Source organism: Schistocerca cancellata, chromosome 2, assembly GCF_023864275.1.
Source record: "Schistocerca cancellata isolate TAMUIC-IGC-003103 chromosome 2, iqSchCanc2.1, whole genome shotgun sequence".
Taxonomy (NCBI): domain Eukaryota; kingdom Metazoa; phylum Arthropoda; class Insecta; order Orthoptera; family Acrididae; genus Schistocerca; species Schistocerca cancellata.
The window spans coordinates 233,859,851-233,884,371 of record NC_064627.1 but is presented as its reverse complement, the minus strand read 5'-3'; the positions used below and the strand labels follow the sequence as shown (position 1 = coordinate 233,884,371).

General features: G+C 43.2%; 1 protein-coding gene across 3 annotated transcripts in view; it reads left to right on the top strand.

Moving 5' to 3' along the window:
• LOC126161561 (serine/threonine-protein phosphatase 2B catalytic subunit 2-like) overlaps positions 1-24,521 on the top strand; it is an 802,502-nt gene that overhangs the window by 480,513 nt on the left and 297,468 nt on the right. For all 3 annotated transcript variants that reach the window (XM_049917500.1, XM_049917499.1, XM_049917498.1), the window contains exon 3: positions 2,822-2,946. In XM_049917500.1, coding sequence (XP_049773457.1) covers positions 2,822-2,946 — 125 coding nt within the window. The remainder of the gene's footprint in view (positions 1-2,821; positions 2,947-24,521) is intronic.

Genomic DNA, 24,521 nt, shown 5'->3' with positions numbered 1-24,521 from the left:
TAGGGCAGGACTAGGACTTCAGTGTATGTAAACAGGAAGACGCAACCCTCAACCGTTTTCAAAGAAATGGAGTTTCAAAATTTCACACGTACTTAACATACTGCCTATGGGCGTTAGTATTAAAGGAATCAGGAGCCGAGCGAGAAAGCACATAGTTTCAAAAGTGCGAGATGTTTTGATCTGATCTTCCAGTCGGCACTTCTTTGCTTTTATTTCATTTACAATTGTAACAAAAGATTTATTATGTCTGTCCAGAGTATCATTATTTAATTATTCATTTACGATTTTCATCATTGTAGTCCTGAAAAAAGGAAAAAAATTGGTAAACAAATTAGAAATCGAAAAAGGATACACAAAAAGTTTGTCAAGTCAGTATAGTCACTCTGTTTACTTTGTTGTAGCTACATTTGTGAGAAGTACAATGTGTAACCTGGGGAACACTGCATGAATCACGATGACGCTGATAATGGAAACATGGAAAGCAATAATTACTGCAACATACATTACTTGTAACGAATGGCAAAATTTTTCATCTGCGTGGTTTTTCAGTGTGTGTATTGCAAAACAAACTCGGTGTACAGTCGTATACGGTTCTCGGTTATCATTCAATTTCGTGTCCTATTACGCATGCCTGTTAGTAGAACTACGTGGAAAAAAAAGAGTACCGGCAGTGAGGTTCGATTCACAGAACTCGCGCTTAACGAAACTGACGAGGCGACTGTACGGAATATACACGGTGAACATAGCGTTCTGGAACACTTACTTATTGCACAAGAACCAAACATTGTACAGATATCATAAATTTGTCATTTTGAAGAGAAACCCTGTTTTTTTTTCCCCACGTCGATAACTACGGGCCATTCTTCTTCACCGAGAGCACTGGACATGTTGCAGCAATGGCTGATGCCTCAAATACAATCGGACTCTCCGTTCATCTTTCAGCAGGATGGGGCTCCAACCCATTTTCATCGTGAAGTTCGTGAGTTACCTGAACAAGGAGATGCCGCATCGATGAATCGGCCGTGCTACAGAAGGGGACAGCTGTTTCATGAAATGGCCACTCCGTTCACCAGATCCCACTCCACGTGACTTTTATTCTGTGGGGACACATAAAAGTTCTGATGTATGTACCGCCTCTATCATGTAATGTCGCAGAGCTCTGGGAGAGAATACGGGAAGCTACTTTCACAGTCGATGATGCCATGCTGGGACGGATATGGAAAGAATTCGATGGGCATAATGACGTCTGCCGGGTCATTCATGGTTCGCATCTCTTCAAAATGCAACATATGACATCTGTACAATGTTTAGTTATTTTGCAATAAATAATTGAAAGTGTTCTCGGACTTTTTGTACACCCTGTATAAGCACGCCAAAGATTTACAAACTCGTGAAAACCGTTCAGAGTTGCGTCTTCTTGTTTACTTTGAAATCATAGTCGTGCCCTAAGCACCGAAGCACCCTCTCAATATTAATCTAATTGCTCTTACAGCCCCCTTGTTAGTGCTACCTGTGCGGAGCAGAAGCGGCTCGCTAGTATAATATAATCTAATGTCTGGTTCGTAAGAATAATTTTAGAATCTATGTTGACACAAAACCAGTACATCTGAAAATATGAACAACACATCCGGAACCGAATCGTTCATTATTACAAGTGAAATAACACCCTCAAATAGTGCAGGAAGTACAATATGACATATTAGTACGGAAAAAATCGCTAGTATAAAAATAATTTTAAGCAGTTTGTTATGGTTTGCAGTCATGTCACTAAAATTATAATTTAAACAGTAAAACAAAATAAAGCGTTGAATTTTCCTAAACATCAAGAAAATGGATAGCTTTTCGCCATTTTTATTATTGCTTCTACCATTCCACAGATCGTTAATGTTCATAGCAGAATTGTTTCCATTTCTTCTTGCGTTGCAGACTACTTTGTAGAAGACAGGAGTTATTGATGTTTCTATGAAAATGTGTTCCGATTCTGTTGACGAGGTTCTGCACTCTGTGCGAGGTTAGACTAAGATTATTATTATTGTTGTTGTTGTTGTTGTTGTTTGTGGCTCAATGGTAGCGTGATGATGTATTTCAGTTTTACACCACTTCGGCGACTAGTGTGGCCCAACCTACCCCAATTATCCAACCAGGGAAAGGGCACATACAGTTTATCGTGGAATATGAATAACGACCACGTGTAATTCGTGGCTAATCGCATCGTTGACAGATGAAGGCTACGTTAAAGCCCACAGTGAAAAATACGCGGTCAGACCGCGATTAGGTCCTGCGCCGTGTCGATATCCAGGCACGCGATTTACCGCTAGATCAGTAAGTACTGGTTTATGTTTACGGTCAGCCGTAGTGTGTTGTTTATTTGGTGCCGAATTTTTGCAGTATCGACTATTGTATTTTGATAATTAGCCACTTCGACAATCTCTGTAGTACTGGGGCTTTCAAGAACTTAATAATCTTTTCAGATCCCATAATCATTTTCTTTGCAACTATAACTTTCCTGACGCACGTTTTTGCCTTTATGGAACGTTAATTATTGTAAATTCTTGCATCGGATAATATAGTTTCTGTGAATGTGCTTTATGAAAATGGGGAATCGTTCTTAACCCCTCTACAACTACGACTTTCCCTGTTTTACTTCATTGTGCCTTTTGAATTATTAGAGCCTTCCACTCCTATCTAGAACTAAAGCGGTGTTTACAGCTTGGCCAGGAAAGGTGTGCCTTGTAGCGTATTATTCTCACAGATACGTATATTCCTTTAGTTATGTTAGTTATGCATATGATTATAATTGTGAATTTTTCTTTCTTTACAGTCTGCGGAGATATCCACGGACAGTTCTACGACCTGATGAAACTTTTCGAGGTGGGCGGCCCACCTGCCTCAACAAAATACCTCTTCCTAGGCGACTACGTAGATCGAGGATATTTTAGTATAGAGGTGAGTAGCACGTTCTTATTCAAATGGGTACATGTGCATCCAACACAGTTTCATGTGAAAAGAAACTGGCGAGCGCTAATGCTACTGCGCGTGCGGTCGTCGCCGCACTGGCGAAGCCTTATGTGAATGCACAGCAGAGGCGCCTTTGGTGAACCGTGGATACAAGTGGAATCTCGAATGGTCGGGTCGCCGCATTAACATACAATGCGGCGCCCGAGTGCGTGAATTACCTCGTCACTGGTCGGCGACCTCTAGGCTGGGTTGGAATCTTGCTGGCGTCTTGGGCGCGTCCTGTGCACGTACGAGTGGGTATCGCCTCCTGGAGGGAGCTCGCGATGTGATGGCCTGCTGCATCTTCACACTATGTATGAATTTAGAAGGATGAATCAGATCGCATATCTTTATTATCGCGTATCTATCGAACCATAGTTGTTTAAACTGTAATATATTCATCATTTTGAGGTGGAGCCCATGTGCAAATTACTGATGAATAGAACGTAGTACTGTATAGTGCTCGGCGAATGGTGTGTGTGTGTGTGTGTGTGTGTGTGTGTGTGTGTGTGTGTGTAATGATTCACCACAAATTTACACTTGGTGTAATGAATGACAGCTCCCTTTAAAAGTGAATGGATGCCAGATAACGGCTGTAACAAAGAGAAAGAACCCGATACTATCTGATTACAAGATCAGTGGTGAATGTCTTGAGCACACACAGTAGTACAAGTACACTGACCAAAAAAAAGTGCCAGCACCAAAAGAATAATTAATGTAGAGCTATGAAATTTTGGGTATAAATTTGTCTAGTTAACATATTTTAGTGAAACCATTGCAAGATCACCGGTTAATGTAAGCGCGAGGTAAGCCATTGCAAATATGCAATGCTGGTACATTAATAATCGTTGTAACCGCCAGAATGTTGAATGCAAGTCAGACGTGCTACAAGCATTTTGTTGTATAGGTGCCAGATGTCAATTTCTGGGATGGAGTTCCACGCCTGTTGCACTTGGTCGGTCAATACAGGAACGGTTAATGCTGTTTGTAGATGGCGTTGATGTCGTCGTAAGATGATGTCCCATATGTCTTCGATTGGAGACAGATCTGATGATCGAGCAGGCCAAGGCAACATGTCGACACTCTGCAGAACATGTTGGTTTACAACAGCGCTATGTGCCCGAGGGTTATCCTGTTGGAAAAAAATCCCCTTGAATGCTGTTCACGAATGGCAGCACAACAGGTCGAATCGCCAGACTGACGCATAGATTTGAAGTCAGGGTGCGTGAAATAACGACGAGAGTGCTCCTCTTGTCATACGAAATTGTACCCCAGACTATAACCTCAAGTGTAGGTCCAGTGCGGAAATCATACAGACAGATTGGTTGCATGCCGACAAGTGGCCTCCTCCTAACAAACATAAGGCCATAACTGGCACCGAGGGAGAATCAGGCTTCACAAGAAATCATAACAGACCTTCACCCTACCGTCCAGTGAGGTCTCACTTGCACCACTGAAGTCCCAAATGGCGGTGGTTTGGGGTCAGTGGGATGCACGCTAAAAGCGTCTGGCTCGGAGCTGTTCTTGAAGTAACCGATTTGTGTGTCACTGTGGTGCCAATTGGTGCTCACTGTTGCAGATGCAACACAATACGCCAGAACCATACGCCGAACACGATGGTCTTCCCTCTAGGTAATGCCATCTAGCCGTCCGTATCCCTGTCATCTTTCCCAACGTACATTCGCTTGACCACCGCTGCCAGCAGTCATGTACAGTAGCTACATTCCTACCATCCAGCTTCTCGTAGCCCTTATTACACGACCTCGTTCAAATTCAGTGAGGTGTTGATAATGTCGTTTTTGACGCCTTAAATGCATTCTTGACCAAGGACAACGCACCACGTCCAATCTGAAAGGTAACTAGTGCTCATGAGCGTTACAGCGTGTATTTAAAGCAAACTTGATTCGCATCCTCATAGTGGCGAGAAATTCGAATAGACATCATCTTTCAGATGCAGAAACATGCCTATCAACTTCGGTTCAAGTCACACAACTCCTTCATGCTGTTGCGACTTTTTTTCGACAGTGTATTTGACGATGAATTAAGCGGTTTTCAGCGTTTTGAATAACCAGTATTTGTGAAGGAAAATGGAAAAATTGGTTTGTTGTCTGGGTTCTGGAGAAAATAGTGTATCTGTAAGGAACATCGCATACAAAACTGTACTGCGACCGATTCTAGAAGCAGTCGTTTATCAAGTAGGTATGACAACAGACGTCGAAAGAATTCAGAGATAATCTGTTGGGATCGTAAGAGGCCTATATAGCCCTAATGAAAGTGGAACAGAAATATTCACGGTATATTAATGGGAAACCTTGAACAATGGCATTCTGTTTGCTGTGTAGGTATCATTCAGAATGAGAAGAGAGAGATTAGGTCACATACAAAGGCATTGATGAGCATTACTGGGAATAAGTGATACACCTTAGAAAACCGACATTGTTGGTAAGGAGGATGCACATGTTTGCAAAAAATGTTTGGAGTGAAGCCGAAGAAATTGTTTTGGGATTGTGTGGTGCATACATGCTGAGCATATTACGAAAGTGAAATTCATACGTACCGTGGCGTTTCAAAATAAATCTTACAAAGTCTCAGGACGCAGAGGGCAACGGATGGATAACAATTGGAATAGGAACGCGTCTCTGGAATCTAACCATTTACGGGCTGTGGGAACAGACACACAAAACAACGTGTTCCAGTTTCTTTCATCTGCTGCTGGGGAAAAGGTTGAGAGCAAGCTACTGTGTAATGTGCTATCGTGCTCAGCACCAAAGTACAATGTAACGTCCACAGTTCAAGTATAACGGCGAATTATATGCCTTTTATGGTCACATTAAATGAGTACCCGGCGTTGCCGGATTATATTTATTCCAGTCTTCTTCCTCCCCCACCCCTCCTTCCCCCCTCTGTCTGTCTCTCTGTCTCTTCCTCCCAGTTCTTTCTCCACGTTACCAACCCCAGCCTCACTCCATTAGGAGGGCAGTGTGTCTTTCCAGATAGTAACTGATATACCAAATATTTACCAGATATTTACGAGGAACATTTTACCCGCGGCTTTGCACGAGTACGCGCATAAACCTATCAGATATATTTGACATACGACACACGGATTTGTAAACATATTTCACCGAATTTCACCGTGGAGTTCCATTTTCGCACAGCTCGGTGCTTAAGACGTAATTCAGGACAGAGCAGAAACTACTGAAATAAATACACTCCTGAACTATATGTCGTACAATGATATAATTTTGCAAGTAAATCCAGTGCTAAGTGTGGGTAGTGTACTGAAATGTGTCGCGAATAGAGTTTGTAGTAAAGAAGTAGTAATTTAAAACATTGTGCCTCATGAAACAGTCCACTGCATGAACAGCGAAAATATAGTAGAGAGACAAATTTGTCTTCTTTCGTCATTTTGTGGGGCTTGTTAGCGAGAAAAGTTCTTAAATCTGTCAAATTGTGTGTAAAGTTCGTTGCAGATCGCAAAGTGCTCTCATTCTCAAATACTGGATGAATCAATTCTGGGAATTCGCACGTCGTCGTCTACACTTATTTTTCACCCCCACCCCATCACCTTTGATTGGTAGGTGGTTATCAGCTCCACAGAGATTCTTTTCCAGACGGTAGGTGATACGTGAACAAAGTTTGGTTGGAATCGATCCAGTGGATTAGGAGGAGACGTGGAAAACACACGCACCCCCCCCCCCCCCCCCCCCCACACACACACACACACACACACACACACACACACAAAAATTATATATTCCTATTTCACCATCAGTCATCATTCACTATTGATATTCGTTCGTTAATTCGTTCCACAAATCACTGTACATTATTGTCGTCATTTTACGCAGGGGACGTAGAGTTCTTGTTTTTAGTACGGGATCTAACTTGAACCAGATCTTTATAAACGCAGCTCACCGCAAAACCGCTAGAGATTCAATATAACTGTAGAAACACCATGTTTCAAAATGAGCATGATATCTTCAGTCTTTGTCACGTCTGAGCACGAGAAAGGTGTTGAAGGAAAATTCTTCACTAGTACGTAGTAAAACAGAAGTTCGCATACCCGTGTATCGTCATGATCATAAGTTGGTTGCGTGCGAGTATTTAATTCCTGTGAAATTCAAAAAAATGTTGTTCGTAGTATTTGAAAAGACTTTGTACGACGGCATGGATGAGAGGTCTCGTTCAAGCAATACTCGGCGAAGCGCATCAATTACGTGTCCTATGTTTTTAATAAATATTAATGTAGTAGATATATTTCCTTGTTTTGTACCTATCGTGCAATGGTACAGCCTGCCTCTTCTATTGTGGGTGAGGGTGGGGTGTGGGGGGGGGGGGGGGGAACTAAAGCAAAAATAACATTTCATGATGTTTAGCGTTCGTACGTCATCACATACTTTTATTGCACAAAAAACCTCCATCAGTGAAAGCAAAAATAGTGAATGAAGTTGGTAAAAACGCGTAGAATTCACTAACTCTTCTACGGTTTTATAAGGTACGGGACAAGATGTGCTAACCATATTTTATTGCTGTTTGTTTTCAGTTCCTGTCTTAATTATTATTGTGCAGTATTTTTCGTCTACTAAATTACTTTTTGTAGAACAGTAGTATACATCAAAAGTGTGTGCTATAAATGAAAAAATATTGTAGAGTACAGTTTTTGGATACGTTATTGGCTGCTATTGAAAAAGATAAAATTACGATGGATGAAATTAGAGTTTGACTTGCCAAGACAAGTTTTCATTTAGTAAAGAGCAGTTAGCGTGTTATGGTTAAATGCGAAACATAACCAATAATAAGGGTTCCACGAATAGTTTGACTCCAGACTAAAAACCCTACGGAGTTCGAATAAACACTGGGCGGGACAAAGGGAACCATGACGTAGAGCAGCTTACAAGTAGGCGGCTGACAAAGTAACATGGCACTTAGGATGCGACAACTGCCTGTAGAGATACGAATTGGTCTACATCTACATGGATGGAGACACGGAAAGCCAAATACGGTTGAACGAGTGTTGGATTTCTTATAAATACTCTCAGGAAGCCTACTGATCCTGCACGGTCGTGATGGCGTTATCCTATTAGCTTAGGAATTGAGGGTAGTAAGAGCGAGAGTAAATTTTAATATTTTCCTGGGAACCGCTATAAAACGATTAGCGCCGCGGGCGCCTCGCTAGGGCGCCGGATAATGCAATATGCGAACATTTATACCGGGGCGCGGGGAGTGCGCTCCGCGCAGATATAATTAAGCCGAGAGCAGGCAATTTTAAAAGCGCTTTGGCGGTCGTTACGGGCGCAACGGCGCCGAGCCGCACCCGGATTGGACGAGCGCAGCCAAACCTCGCTCCTTCGTGCAGCTCTTACCACGTAGTCGGAGCTCGCAGCGAAATTAGTTTACGTTTGTAGTAATTTATATTGCCGGGAAGACGGGGAGGGGAGGACGCCATCCGGGGTCCCGCTCTCAATCTGCTTACCGCCGAGCAGGGTGGCAAGTTCCAACGGCGCCGCCGAACCACTCGTACATGCACTGCAGCTTCCCTGGAGGACATGAACTCGTCTTTGCAACGTTCTTGTGCCTCCTTCAATTTGTCTGACGACGATAGATCCTTCTGCAGCTCGCTCCCCTTCAGTCCTTCCAGAACTCCAGCTACATTCTATACCTCGACTTACCCTTATTCCATTGCAGATTTCAGAGTGGCAGAACATGCGGAATCCTGCATCTGCAGTTATTCATAAGACTACTGAAGTCGTTAAATGACATCATCTTCCTACACTATGAGCTGCGCTAGAAATATTTATCTGCCAAAACCGGTTTTCGGGTTTATAACTCAACAGCAGTTGCATATTATGTACCTCTATAGCAGTGAGATCATGTCACTTAATATGATAGGATTTAGAATCTGTCACATACTATACAGGTTGTCTTGTATGTTACTACTGTCAAATCTTAGGCAGTGGCAGTTCTTGATTACATTTGACATCAGTTCCATGTCTACACAATATGACAGTTGTGTAAAACGTAATCAAGAATTTTCACTGCCTAAGATGCGAATAGAATTGGGGAGGAGTTTGTGGCACATCTTGACAAGAAGAATGGACCGGTTGGTAGGACATGTTCTGGGGCATCAAGGGATCACAAATTTAGCATTGGAGGGCAGCGTGGAGGGTAAAAATCGTAGAGGAAGACCAAGAGATGAATACACTAAGCAGATTCAGAAGGATGTATGTTGCAGTCAGTACTGCGAGATGAAGCAGCTTGCACCGGATAGAGTAGCATGGAGAGCTGCATCAAACCAGTCTCAGGACTGAAGACAACAGTAACAAGAAGTGACAGCAATAACAAACATGACATCTGGTATAGTATGTGATGGGCAGATTCCATATCCTATCGTATTAACAAATAAGGTATCACTGCTGTAGAAGTACATAATGTGCCACTCCTGATGGGTTAAAAACCCGAAAACCGGGTTTGGCAAATAAAAATTTCTAGTGTAGCTCATTGTATATATATGATGATATTTAATACCTTAAAGCTGCAGAGCACCGAGCATTCAACATTTTTACTGCTGCGTGTGGTTCGTCGTTACAACGCTCAAAAGTACCCAAGTATGTAATCATAAAAGCTGTTAATAGTCTTACGTAATGCGTGCTAACAGGGTATTTTATGTTCTAGAGTTTTGCTATCTTTTCATGTGCAAACAACAGTTTTAATATCATTGTCCAGGTTCAAACCTGCCTCGAAGATGCAGGAAAGCTATTAGCTGCGTTCTAAATGCGAGAATCATGGATAGGTAAAAACATTTTCTTCACCCGCATGTCTTACAGTCCATATCAAAAGTGTTCTACATTGTGCAGTAGGTATTCGCAATACGGTATAGTCACATAGAAAGCAAACTGATTGTGTCACTTTTAAGAGCCGCTGGAGACCATGATTTCTTTGTAACTACACGCTATGCGAGTAATACCGCCTTTGGACGTTTGCCCGTCAGTTCTGGACTCGTCCTCATATGGCAGCAGGACGTTTTTGTACAACAACCGGCGATTGAGGAAACGGATTGAACGTTTCGCCAAGGAATGGTATACTTTGCGAGTAATGTTACACACCGCATTGTACTAACATTTAGGATTTGTGTGTATCGATAAACTTGGGCGTCGTAGCCATTCTAAATGGGAAATATGCCCTTGCATAGGAGAGCTCTCCGAAAAAAAGTCTCAGGCCAAAAGCAAAACAAACACCTTCTTATTGCTTCTCCATACATTAATCAGCATTTATAGTATCTCTTAACAAGTTGTCATTTTCTCACGAAATAAAGTTCTACTGCATTGAGAAGTTTGGTGCCCTAGCGATATCGTGCAGAACACCCTGAAAAATCTGCAGAATTTTGTCAGCCAGTTCAGATACTGTGAAACGCTGGTCTCACGTAATTCATCATTTTCCTGTTCATTGCTGGTTACAAATGGACGCTCATCTTAATGAACATTTGGCCTTCCATCCATCAACAAACGACACCATCGGTACAGCACATCCCCACGTCGTATTCGGTCCATATACAGTACACGTTGAGTGATGAATGTCAACAGGTTTGAGATTGGTTGTCACTAAGAGAGATACCACAGAACAGATTTAATATTTGACAGGATTTTCAATTGGCACACTAGAACGATACACTGTTAGTCAATATAGCGACTGTTCCGTTCACATCACTATTTCCTAAGCTACATGAAGACATCACTTTCTCCTAGCCGCGTACTACTTCTAGATTTTTTTCCCTTCAGGATTCTCCGTACTAAATACTGTTACGGAGCTTTGGAGTGTCTGTTCCTTCATGTGTTGAATTTTGCGTTGTATTTGAAATTGTCAGAAGTTTTGGCAATTTTAATTGAGATACTTTACTGAATTGTGGTAATACATAATGTAGCGCTTGGCAGTACCGTTCAGGTATTATTAATTTTTTCTATTTGCCTTGGACGCTAATATTTTTGTTGTTTACTTTTGCCTTCAGCTATTGTGTGTTGATCGTCTTATGTGAGATTTCTAAGTTTGTCACAGATGAACCTTATTCTTGGAATGTTAACACTCAGCTATTCAGACGAAATAATATATACCAAAAAAATTTAAGGTTGGAAAATAAAACTTATTGTGCACGTTAATCTCGTGGTCGTGCGGTAGCGTTCTCGCTTCCCACGCCCGGGTTCCCGGGTTCGATTCCCGGCGGGGTCAGGGATTTTCTCTGCCTCGTGATGGCTGGGTGTTGTGTGCTGTCCTTAGGTTAGTTAGGTTTAAGTAGTTCTAAGTTCTAGGGGACTGATGACCATAGATGTTAAGTCCCATAGTGCTCAGAGCCATTTGAACCATTTTTTTGTGCACGTTACTCAAGATAGTATACGCAGTATGACACTGTATTTTTCGCCTGAAAAAATTTGTAAAGCTTCCGCGTGATGCGTTGTGGACTGTGACATATGGGGCATGGGCCAACAAGAAATTTCGCTGTGATTCCACATTTGGCTGGATAGATGACTAGCCTTCGAGCAAGCTACTCCCGGTGACGTATAGCAAGAACGTGGCGGCTGAAGAAACAGTGATACTCGTTGTTAATGCAATAACTTTGGTTAGGATGTCATTTAGTAGGTGCCGCGTGACTATCAAGGCGGTAGGCTCCCAGCGCTACGAAAGGTGACTGGTTTATTTTCATAGGTGTTTCTGAAACGTGCGGAATACTACGGTAGCGCTCATCTTCTTCCCTTAGCGTCTGTGTATGTATTGCAAATAGTTACAACGAGTGGCTATGCAGGTTTGACAGATGGAAATTTCATTGCTGGGAGACGTCCGAACGCGGTTATTTCACACGTCACCGCCAACAGTGCAGCAAAACCTTACTGTGTGAGTCACAGCGCCGAAATTCGGAACTTAACCGAGGCTTTTGTCACTGTCCAATGACTAGGAAAATAAAATCGTAATCTTTCACCCCTCGGGTTATAAGCAACTACTTCTGTGACGAGCATATTCTCAGTAGCGGACCGTTATTAGTGACCTCGCTTACTGCTTTGGGACAGCATGACGTGGCCGAATGACACCTATTCAGGTGTTCACCGCGAAGTCCTGGCGCATGTATACCATCTCCGCGATTCGAAATGCTGTTTCCTGACTTTTTTGTGGCATTACCGTTGTCTGTGTAGGAAACCGAGCGATCAGTGGCGATCTCTGTAGAAATACGTACGTTCATTCAGCTGCGACATCCTGTGCCACGTTCGTGCAACATGCTGCTGAATACTGATTTCGCATTAGCATCGCAATGCTGCCGGCTCGTCGCTTGGCATTCTGGTCCTAGAAGGAAGCAATAGACTGACTACGAACAATCGTGTGGTATTTGAAGTCTGCCAAGTGTTACTAATGCACTCCGTGTCTGCGATGTCGCTCGTTGTAACTGAAATACCCTAGGATTCAGTGTGTTCGCCATTCATTGTCTAGAGTAACACTACTGAGCCTTTATCTATTCTTGAGCAAGTAACGTTTCGTCATACAGCTGGAGACTGACAAGAACGCCTCTTACAAGTATGCATACGCCGCATCACAAATATAACGTATACATTTCCCATATGAAATAATCCTCAAAAATTTTGCAGTTTTCACAATTTATTCCTTTGGTTTGACCTGTACAATTTATACCTTTGATTCGACGTGTACTGCATTGCGGAGACTTCGTTGTTGAGGCGTCTTGTCACGGTCCGGGCGGCTCCCCCCGTCGGAGGTTCGAGTCCTCCCTCGGGCAAAGGTGTGTATTTCGTCCTTAGCGTAAGTTAGTTTAAGTTAGATTAAGTAATGTGTAAGCTTAGGGACCGATGCCGACAGCACTTTGATCCCATAAGACTTTATCATAAATTACTTAGTTGTTGCAGCTGTTAACTATGAGAGGTGGTACTCGTTCCGTGAACGCGCAGGTACTAAGAATGTGCGATTCGTCAAACTAATTAGATATTCCAGTGTCTGTGTTGTTCAGAAGTAAAATGCAAAGTTCCTTCACACATGCATGTAAAACAGGCCCTCGGATATTGTATTTATCCACCGACGCCGGACAAGCAACTTTCAATTAAAATGTCTCATTTGTACGAGAATATGCAGGGCGAAAATTATTAAACTATATGAAATAAAATCGTCATAACCTCTGAACGGTTTGCGTTAGGACGTTCAAACTGCACGGTTGGCCGTGGCTCATGATGGGAATTAGTTTGCGCTGTGTGGTTTGGTTTAGCGACGAAGCCCTCTTTCATTTGCATGGGTTCGTCAGTGAGCAAAAGTGGCGTATTTGGGGGAGGGGGGGGGCAGAATCCACATTCTGCGATCGAGAAGGCTTTCACACTCAACGGATGAATGTTCGGTGTGCAGTGTGCCGTCACGGAGTAATCTGTGCGATATTCCTTGGTTTGCACTGTGACTACCGAACGGTACGTGAAGGTTTTGGAAGATGATTTCATCCCCATTTTCCAAAGTGACCCTGATTTCGACAAGATGGGGTTCATACAAGCCGGGGAGTGTGTGATGTCCTGGAGGAGCACTTTGGGGACCGCATTCTGGCTGGCTCTGGGGTACCCAGAGGCCAATGGCGTGGGCCTCCTTACGCCGCCATTTCCGCCGGATCTGAACACCTGCGACTGCTTTTTGTAATGCTGTATTAAAAACAGCCTACAGCAATAATCCCAAAACTATTGCTGAGATGAAAATACCCATTCAGGAGGTCATCTGCAGCTTTGATGTTGTGGTACTTCAGTGGGTCGTGCAGAATTTCGCTGTTCGTCTGCGCCACATCATCGCCAAGGATGGCAGGCATATTGAACATGTCATAACCAAAATCCGAATATCTGTAGTGACGTCTACATGTTGAGTAAAGTGTGTGCACGCCATAGTTTGTAACTAATTTGCGTTTTTTTTTCATATAGTTCAGTAATTGTCACCCTGTACATAACGAGCGTACGAATGCAGATCTTAGACACTTCTTTCACAACGTATGAAAGTTTGAGCTTGGCCGTGAGTCGTGCTCGTGTCTTCTAATTGTAAGGCGACCGCTCGTCAGTTATACAGCTGATGGTTGTCCATGTTCGCAGGTGCCAGTATATTTCATACATTCGACAAATTAAGATCGTCTAATACTTCAGATACTGATGTTATTGAATGTCGCCTTGTATGATCTCTGCCTGTCCATCGGCAGCCTAACCAGAACCGTAGTATTTCGCAACTGACAGTGTCATACGGGCCTTTATCTGATGTGTTGACATCCGTCTTTCAGACTCTTCTGCGGTCCTATAAATTAGCAGGAAACAATCATCTGTGTTTATAACGCATGCCAATTATACTGTCTGTGTGTACAAACAGGGTTTATCGGCACAGTTGTGTTGCTACAAATAGACAACATGGTCACAAAATTTGACACATTTTTAGGCTGATTACGTTGGTAAAGAACAATATCCCTTCAACAAAAGTGCATGTTCTAACGGAATGTGTTGCATGTATTTTCTTTACTTCCGCGGTTTTATTTTATAATTTATTATATTACGTTGTTAGAGGCTTTACTATCTATAGTATTAAGCGCTGACTGGTGATTCAGGCGCCACAAAAACGAACGAAGTTAAATCGAGAGAAGCGACGATGGACAGGATTTCTGGAGGAATATAGTTGGTGAGATAATGATATTGCTCATCCGCTATAAAGAAAAGATTACTACAGAAAACACCGTGGTGATTTCAGCAAAAGATTACCCGTAGTAACATTTACGTTGCCTGGAAATAAGAGATAATTCCATTTATGAGAAACACAGAGTAGCCCAGTTTATAAACAAGAGAGAGAATTCTGCAGTGGGCATGTCAGATGACATTTGTGGCAAAGTTCTGCAGTCTGCCACATCCTTTCAATACTCAATGGTATTTCTACGTTTGAACGTGCGCGTGGAGTTAGTAATATAGGAGGTAAATTGAGACTTCGTCGGCAGATTTTGGTTTGGTGGAATGAAGCTGTTAGAGAAACAGCATTCATTACTATAGGCTGCATTAGTGTGGTGTAGCATCAGTATTTTAGAGTAATTAAAAGTAAGCCTAACTGAAGACGCCGGAGGAATGCTGAGTCGCAGTGATAAGTTTGTAAGAAATGTGTGCAGCCGTACGAAAGTCTAACAAGATGCACGTGAATCTTAATTAAAAATCGTCGTTCTCACGAAATCGGATTGTTGAATCTAGAGAACTGATATTCGATTTAGAGTTTTTGATAGTCTTACAAAAACTGTCTATCTGGTGTATAGACGATGAGAATTAGAGGAGAGATTATTGCTCGTAAAGAGACATTATCAGTCATTTTTCCCGATCCAGATACGGATGGTGTAGGCCACGGAGTTGTTATTACAGATTAGAAGGAACCCCTGCACGCTCTGTACTGCTGCGTGTTGAATACGAGGGTCACTCCATGAGAAATGCACACTATTTTTTTTAATCCATCTTTTATTCTACATGTTTGAAAGTTTTACAGTGTGTAGATACATTCTTTAGGAACATTTTCATTTCTCCACATGATTTCCATCCCTCTCAACTGCGTTACGCCATCTTGGAACCAGCGCCTGTATATCCGCACGGTAAAATTCTGGACCAACCTGTTGGAGCCACTGATTGGCAGCTTGCACAAGGGAGTCATCATCTTCAAACCTTGTTCCACGAAGATAGTCTTTCAGTTACCCAAATAGATGATAGTCACATGGTGCCAGATCACGACTGTAGGCGGGTGTTTCAGTGTTGTCCATCCGCATTTTGTGATCCTTTGCATGGGTTTTTGACTGACATGTGGCCGTGCATCGTCGTGCAACAGTAAAACATCCTGCTTTTACCGATGTGGTCGACAACGACTCAGTCGAGCTTGAAGTCTCTTCAGTGTCGTCACATACGCATCAGAATTTATGGTGGTTCCACTTGGCATGATGTCCACAAGGAAGAGTCCTTGGTTTTTAATTTCTTTTTCTAGGGTGAATTTGCATGACGCCACTCCATTGATTGCCTCTTCGTCTCTGGTGAAAGATAATGGAGCCGTGTTTCATCACCTGTCACAATTCTTCCAAGAAATTCATCTCCACCATTCTCGTACTGTTCCAAAAGTTCGCTGCATACCATTTTTCTTGTTAGTTTGTGAGCCACTGTCAACACCCTGGGAACCAACCTGGAGCAAACCTTTTTTAACGCCAACACTTCAGTATTCTGCAAACAATTTCTTCCCCTGTCCCAACGTAGCTCGACAATTCGTTCACTGTGATGCGCCTGTCAGCAGTCACTAGTTCGTTAACTCTCTGCACATTGTCTGGAGTGTGTGCAGTACGAGGCCTGCCGCTGCTAGGACCGTCCTCAATATTGCCGTGCCCGCTTTCATCACGTAACCTGCTTGCCCACCGACTAACTGTATTGCGATAGACAGCAGCGTCTCCATACACCTTTTTCAACCTCTTGTGGATGTTTCCCACTGTCTAACTTTCACAGCACAGGAATTCTATGACAGCACGTTGCTTCTGACGAACGTCAAGTGTTGCAGCCATCTTGAAGACATGCTGTGACGGTGCCACTCACGGGAACAGGCTGAACTAAGTTTGAAAACAAGCGAGAAGGATGTATGTACACACTGTAAAACTTTGACACATGCAGAATGAAAACTGTATTTTTACAAAAATAGTGTGCATTTCTTTTGGAGTGACCCTCGTATTTATGCCGATGTTGATAATTTTGCGACGAGACAGTACTGAACGGCGTACAACGGTAATAAAAGTGATACTTGCCGCCGACCGACGATGCGAGTCGCAAACTGCAGGACCTGCGCGAGTCGCAGACAGCAGTGCTGCTGAAGTTGTGGCAGTCTTTTTCATAAGCTCACGGCGTCGAGGGGGCGGCGGCGGGCAGTGAAAAGGCTAGATGGCGAGCGGAGGCGGCCCCTTTGAGGCCGCAGCGTGTAAACAGGGAGTGCTTGCTTAGCGCGGCTTTCTGCGGGGATGAATTTGTATTGACGCCCCAGGCGTGGCCGGACGTGCCTCGCCCAGAGCGACCGCGCTCCTCGCCGACCACTGGACGACCATGCCTGGCGCCTGCCTCCTCATCCTCGTTGCGCACAGTCTACTATAAGACACAAGTTACCGTATCGCGTCAGTAGTTCAAATGTTCAAATATGTGTGCAATCTCATGGGACTTAACTGCTAAGGTCATCAGTCCCTAAGCTTACACACTACTTAACCTAAATTATCCTAAGGACAGACACACACAACCATGCCCGAGGGGACTCGAACCTCCGCCGGGACCAGCCGCACAGTTTATGACTGCAGCGCCAAGACCGCTCGGCTAATCCCGCGCGGTGCGCGTCAATAGTAACAGCCGTATGCGGCACACGCGGAAACTAGGTGACAGACAGGTGTGATGCCTTTCCACGGGTATCTGCTTTCGTATATGTTGCCTCTTTACTCGTCACTGCTGTTAGGCGTTACGCAGCGGACAATTCGTTAAGCGAATTCTACGATGGAGGTATACGTTTTGGAGAATTTGGAGAGCATGGAAATAATTTGGCAGCTTCATAAACTAAAACTTAACAGGCCACGAAGGTCCAACAGTACCGACCGGCCGCCGTGTCACCCTAAGTTCAAAGGCGTCACTGGATGCGGATAAGGGGTGGCATGAGGTCAGCACATCGCTCTCCTGGCAGTATGTCAGATTACGAGACCGGAGCCGCTGCTTCTCAATCAAGTAGCTCTTCAGTTTGCCTCACGAGGGCTGAGTGCACCTCGCTTGACAACATCGCTCGGCAGATCGGATGGTCACCTATCCAACTGCTAGCCCAGCGCGACAGCGCTTAACTTAAGTGATTTGACGGGAACCGGCTTTACCACTGCGGCAAGACCTTTTGCCATCTTTGTAAACTAAACGAAATAAATCCCAACATCAAGAAAGAGTTGTGCAACATAAGCGAAAGTTGGCAGGCGTGTTTCTACATTTGAAAGATGATGTGATGGCCTTTTGTTGGATATTAGGTGGTGGGCAGTTGAGAGCCTGCAACTAACCTTTCTGCGAGCTAGACACATTGGACCTTCTAACAATACCACCACTTGCAAAGTAGGTTAGAAATCAGATTAATAATGTTGCTCACGCAGCATATGTTCGCTTTATCGGGCAACAACAAAGTTATTGACTGTGGATGGTATCGTCAGAATGGAAGTAATGAAGTCACTGAAAAAAGTCATTAATTTTGGCACTTATCTTGAATGGATTCCCACGTAGATTTCGTCGAAGTTGTTATGGTTCATCTTGTTGATTGTAGGGTGATTCCACTTTGACTGCTAGAAAGTGCAGATCTGTATTTTAGCAATATTTGAAGACCTAACAAATGCGTTTTTCAGGAAAATCTTAATGATCAAACAATCCCACATCAGAACAATGGTATGGTAGAAATAATTTTTGACTTGGTGTTAACGATCCACATTTTTATTAAAGTTCTTGTAAATTCACATATACTTATTCTTAATTGTCACATCAGCAAGAAAACAGTTTTGTATCAATCTTCATATATTTAATTTCCACTTTAACCAAACACAAGACTTGACTGTTCTTTTACAAAGCGAAATAACAACTTAACTTCTGCAAAGTGAAACAATGACTGCTCTGTGCGCATTCGCACCGAAACGTTTACAACTAAGTCAAAGATTATGACAGTCTTACAGAAATGAATACACACAAGAACCATATCACTATAATATATCGATACATCGGAGTACCTGTACATTAATTAAACCAAATGTGAATATTGTCACAAAAATGTGTGTGTTACTTCGCAGAAAAGTAGTACGATATTACTGGTATCGAGAACTGGGGTTGGAGTGCCGTAATGGTTACGTAAATAAAGAACCATTACAACCTACACCTGGAGTTATTGCCTGTGGTGTAATTTCGTACGACAGCAGGAGAACTCTCGTATTGGACCGAGCGAGGTGGCGCAGTGGTTAGACACCGGACTCGCATTCGGGAGGACGACGGTTCAATCCCGCGTCCGGCCATCCTGATTTAGGTTTTCCGTGATTTCCCTAAATCACTCCAGGCAAATGCCGGGATGGTTCCTCTCAAAGGGCACGGCCGACTCCCTTCCCTAATCAGATGAGACCGATGACCTCGCTGTCTGGTCTCCTTCCCCAAACAACCCAAAAAAACCCAACTCTCGTATTATCCCACGCACCCTGACTGTAAATCAGTCTGCTGATTCGACCTGTTATGGTGCCATTCATGAACACCTTACCGTGTTTTCCAAAGGGATACCGCTTGCCCACATATCGCTGTTGTAACCCAACTTGCTATACAGTGCGTCTACATATTGTCTAGGCCTGCTCGATCGCCAGATCAGTCTCCAATCGAACGCACATGGGACATCATTGGACGACAACTCCAGCGTCATCTACAAATAGCATTAACCGCTCTGTATTGACCGACCAAGTGCATGGAACTCCATCCCACTAACGCCGGGACCTTTACAACACAATGCATACTAGTTTGCATGCTTTCGTTTAACGTTCTAGCAGTTACACCGGTCATTAATATACCAAAATTTCATGTTTGCAATGGCTTATCTCGCTTCACATTAGTTATTTTTTGGAGTTGCGATTTTTTCCGTCATTGCAGTTCTCTTATACTCATTTGCGGACAATTTTAACCGGACAGCAAAAAAAAAAAAAAAAAAAAAAAAAAGTTTTCTCCCTGAGGAAAATAGTGGCGGTATGTCGCTAGCTGTATTAACATAGGAGCACAAATTTGCGACCAAATCGGTAAGTTATTTCCGCATAGGTTAATTAATCCTAGATACTGCTGCAAAAACATTGGCTGAGCCATAAGGATGCCCGTAACATTTTATATTATTACGTTAGTTAAATGGTTCGAATGGCTCTGAGCACTATGGGACTTAACTGCTGTGGTCATCAGTCCCCTAGATCTTAGAACTACTTAGACCTAACTAACCTAAGGACATCACACACATCAATGCCCGAAGCAGGATTCGAACCTGCGCCGTAACGGTCGCGCGGTTCCAGACTATAGCACCTAGAACCACCTCGGTCACCCCGGCCGGCACGTTAGTTCTGTAGCCTTCAGTTCCAATAATCAGAGCATAGATACGTTTACGTTGTCAGTGCCTCTTTGGGCAACTTCAGTTACTACGTAAGATATTCAATTACGCATAGTTAGGTGTAGATGATGATCTGATTTTTTAATCTAATTTCTTAGTATATTAATATTCTGCTGTGTCTGTCTTAAAACAGTTCACGCGATGTTGACTCGATAACAAGTCGAAACCACCAGTTGTACGCACGGAGGATTCAATAAATAATAGAAATTTATATGACTGACACCATGTTTCAAAGTCAGTACGCCTAGACAGTGTAAATTATACGTCTATCCTAAAAGGAAGAAAGGCGTTCGACTTTGTTTAAACTGATTTCACAATTCCACAACGATGAGTTTCATGTGTTTGTTCCCGTACGGAAAAAAATTGCACGGTAAGATAGTAAGGAGGCTAGATGCACATTTGTCCACCTGTACCAGTGCATCTTCCTCGAGTTGGAGAAACTTCGTTGTATTCGTATCTGAAATGCCAACTAAAGTTCGCTCGGAAACAAATTACTATGCCAAACACTTGTATTTTGCGATCCTCTTCGATTTCTTTGTTGCATAAAGAAAGTTACTTCCAATGAAATTTATTTACCGAAGGCTGATTTGTACAGAAAAAAGTGGTCCTCTTCCACATCATGTACAACTGTAAACGCGTATTGGAATAATACTTTTTTTTATAGTCACTAGCAGTAACTGCACCCTGAAAAAGTCATTCTTACAGTGTTCTTTCTTCACACTCCTTTCCCATTGTTTTCATTTTCACGGAACGTTTTGTGAACTGATGTTTATTTTTAGTTTACTGGCTTTGGAAGGTACTTTCCCAGTGCCATATGTAAATGTTTTCTCCAAATGTTTTGCTTCTCACCATAGGCAAAATCCACCAGTTATAATAGTAGTCCAGTTCTCTCAGATTTTAGCACACAAGGAGTTATTAACGACGAGAATCTGCGCTAGGCAATTAATTCCATTTTCTAAGTAGACTCAAGCGCACCTACAGAATGCTTTGTTAGTCACCAGTAATTTTTAAATTGTTGTCACTTTCTTGTTATATGACTGGCAATATCGAAAGTTAGTTGCAACACTGGAAGATGTTTAGATTGTCGTTGTCTAAATTTCCACAAAAGAACCCATATCGGCTTTACGTTCACAAATTTAACACACCTTCAAAAATCGCAACGTTCATCGTAAATAATTAGTTATCAAAGTGGTGACTGGGTTTTCCAGTTCATCAAAGGTTACTGAACATTTCCTCTTTTACCCATACCCAGAGCTCAACGTAGGGTGGAGGGGAGGGGGGGGGGCGGCAAGAACTGAGCCGGCCATTCACATGGACAACGCATGCTAATTCATGAGCTTGGGGGACAATTATGCAACCCAACACGAACGTCATTTGCAAAATGGAGTGTTACACCTTCCTGCGTACCTTAAAGGTTTGACCTCATACTAGCTTGATTATTTACAGGTATATTTCATCTCCCACTGTCGTGCATAAAAGGAAAGGATGAGAATGTAACACACCTTAATCCTCCACAACATAGTCACTTACAGACCTCCGACACCGTTCAGCGAAAATGTCCGTATTCTAATTCGGCCATCGTGTTTGTGAACAAAATTGCAAATATGAAACACAGCCTCTTCTAACAACAGACTGCTGGTACTAGCCATTTAGTCTACCAACCCAAAGCTGAATATTATTTGAACTGCAAAAAAATAGTCACTGGTCATGATATGGTTCCCTTTTCATAAAGAAGTATTATTTCTTCAGAATGTTCATAATTACATAACCTGTTTGACCACTTCCACGAGACCTTTCAGGCAGTGGTAAACTTCTTAGTAATGGTAGCAAAATTTGCGTCCATTCTGAATTCTTTACGTCGACGACATTGTCCGTTAGTGGTAGCTTCAGATCACGATTTTTAATTGTTCTACACCTTAGACGTCGTCAATGTCGCTTTCAGTCGTCCTCCACCTTCACACGCGAACCGAAGATGCTCAAACGCCACTCTCTGCAGCATGTTAGCTGCCTGTTCCATACTTAATTTACCCGCTGTAATTTACATGAAATAAATAAGAGAGATGCGAGACAACACCTCGAGTCCATTGTTGTACTGATAAATTTCTACACAGTTTCTATTACGCTGGTGCATAAGTTAGTAGTGTTTTTTCATGTTATTTGTAGCTCACTGCTGCTACTTGAGTTCGCATATTGTCGCTTTCTCATTTGGAGATAATGAGTGAAGCTGTGGACGCTAGAAAATGGAGTGTCGACGGGCAAATCTTCTGTCTAATTTCAGTAGACGGGAGACAGCAGCGGGGGCAGCAAGAAACATTTGCGCGTATATGGGGATATTGCCGGTGGACAGAGCACGGCAAGAAAATTGTCTTCTCGTTTTAACGAGGATAGTTTTGACATTAGTGACTTTCCACGTTGAGGAAGACCTTTGGAGTTCGGTGAAGATAGTTGAAAAGCAATAATTCAATGATCCATGTCCTTACTCGAAAACTGACAAATGTGATGAAATGTGATTATTTCAGCATCGTGCGACATTTTCTTGCAGTGGGGAAGATTCAGAACTCGGGTGCATAACGACAGAAATCAGCGGGTAGTCATATATGCGTTTTTGCTTGCTCGACATCAATTGGCTCGTGAACAACACCGACCAGTACTATCCTCTATCGTTACTGGTACGACAAATATTGTCTTCATGCAAACATAAGGAAAAGAAAGAATTCGTTGACACCAAATAAAGCAGTAACTCCTCGTACAAAGAACTGCGCACACCCACAGAAGTAAGTGTTATGCGTCTGATGGAACAGTGACGGTGTCGTGTACAACGAGTTGCTTGCCCGAGGTCTAACCATCACTGCTGACATTTATTGTCAACGACAGAGAGACTCGCTGACGAAATCCAAGAACAACGACCAGGAAGAGTGCGTGAAGTGATGCTACTGCATGATAACGGGCGGCCGCATTCTGCTAGACAGACAAAATAACACTGTTTAGGAGTTGCTTTGGGAAGCTATTCTGCCCCCACCTGATTCACCCGATCACGCACCCTCAGATTATCACACTTTCCGCTTCCGAACAACCTGCAAGGCGTTTCCTTTCCGGATAAAAATGCACTCCGAACATGGCTCGAAGCATTCTTCACCCGAAAAGCACACGATTTCTATGTTCGCGGAATCGAAAAGTCACCCCAAAGTTGGCAGCCTATTGTAAATAGAATATATTATTAATGGCTAAAGTCACTGTTACGTATTTGTAGTGTTCATTAAACTTTTGAAAAAACTCTACGGACGTATGGCATCGACCCAAAAATACACTACTGGCCATTAAAATTGCTACACCACGAAGATGACGTGCTACAGATGCGAAATTTAACCGACAGGAAGAAGATGCTGCTATATGCAAATGATTAGCTTTTCAGAGCATTCACACAAGGTTGGCGCCGTTGGCGACACTTACAACGTGCTGACATGAGGAAAGTGTCCAACCGATTTCTCATACACAAACAGCAGTTGACCGGCGTTGCCTGGTAAGACGTTGTTGTGATGCCTCGTGTAAACAGGAGAAATGCGTACCATCACGTTTCCGACTTTGATAAAAGTCCGATTGTAGCCTATCGCGATTGCGGTTTATGGTATCGCAACATTGCTGCTCGCGATGGTCGAGATCCAATGACTGTTGGCAGAATATGGAATCAGTGGGTTCAGGAGGGTGATACGGAACGCCGTGCTGGATCCCAACGGCCTCGAATCACTAGCAGTCAAGATGACAGGTATCTTATCCGCATGGCTGTAACGGATGGTGCAGCCACGTCTCGATCCCTGAGTCAACAGATGGGGACGTTTGCAAGACAACGACCATCTGCACGAACAGCTCTACGACGTTTGCAGCAGCATGGACTACCAGCTCGGAAACCATGACTGCGGTTACCCTTGACGGTGCATCACAGACAGGAGCTCCGGCGATGGTGTACTCAACGACGAAGCTGGGTGCACGAATGGCAAAATGTTATTTTTTCGGATGAATGCAAGGTTTGTCTACATCATCATGATGGTCGCATCCGTGTTTGGCGACATCGCGGTGAACGCACATTGGAAGCGTGTATTCGTCATCCCCATACTGGCGTATCACCCGGCGTGATGGTATGGTGTGCCATTGGGTAGACGTCTCGGTCACCTCTTGTTCGCATTGACGGCTCTTTGAACAATGGACGTTACATTTCAGATGTGTTACGACCCGTGGCTCTACCCTTCATTCGATCCCTGCGAAACCTAAATTTTCAGCAGGATAATACACGACCGCATATTGAAGTTCCTGTACGGGCCTTTCTGGATACAGAAAATGTTCGACTGCTCTCGTGGACA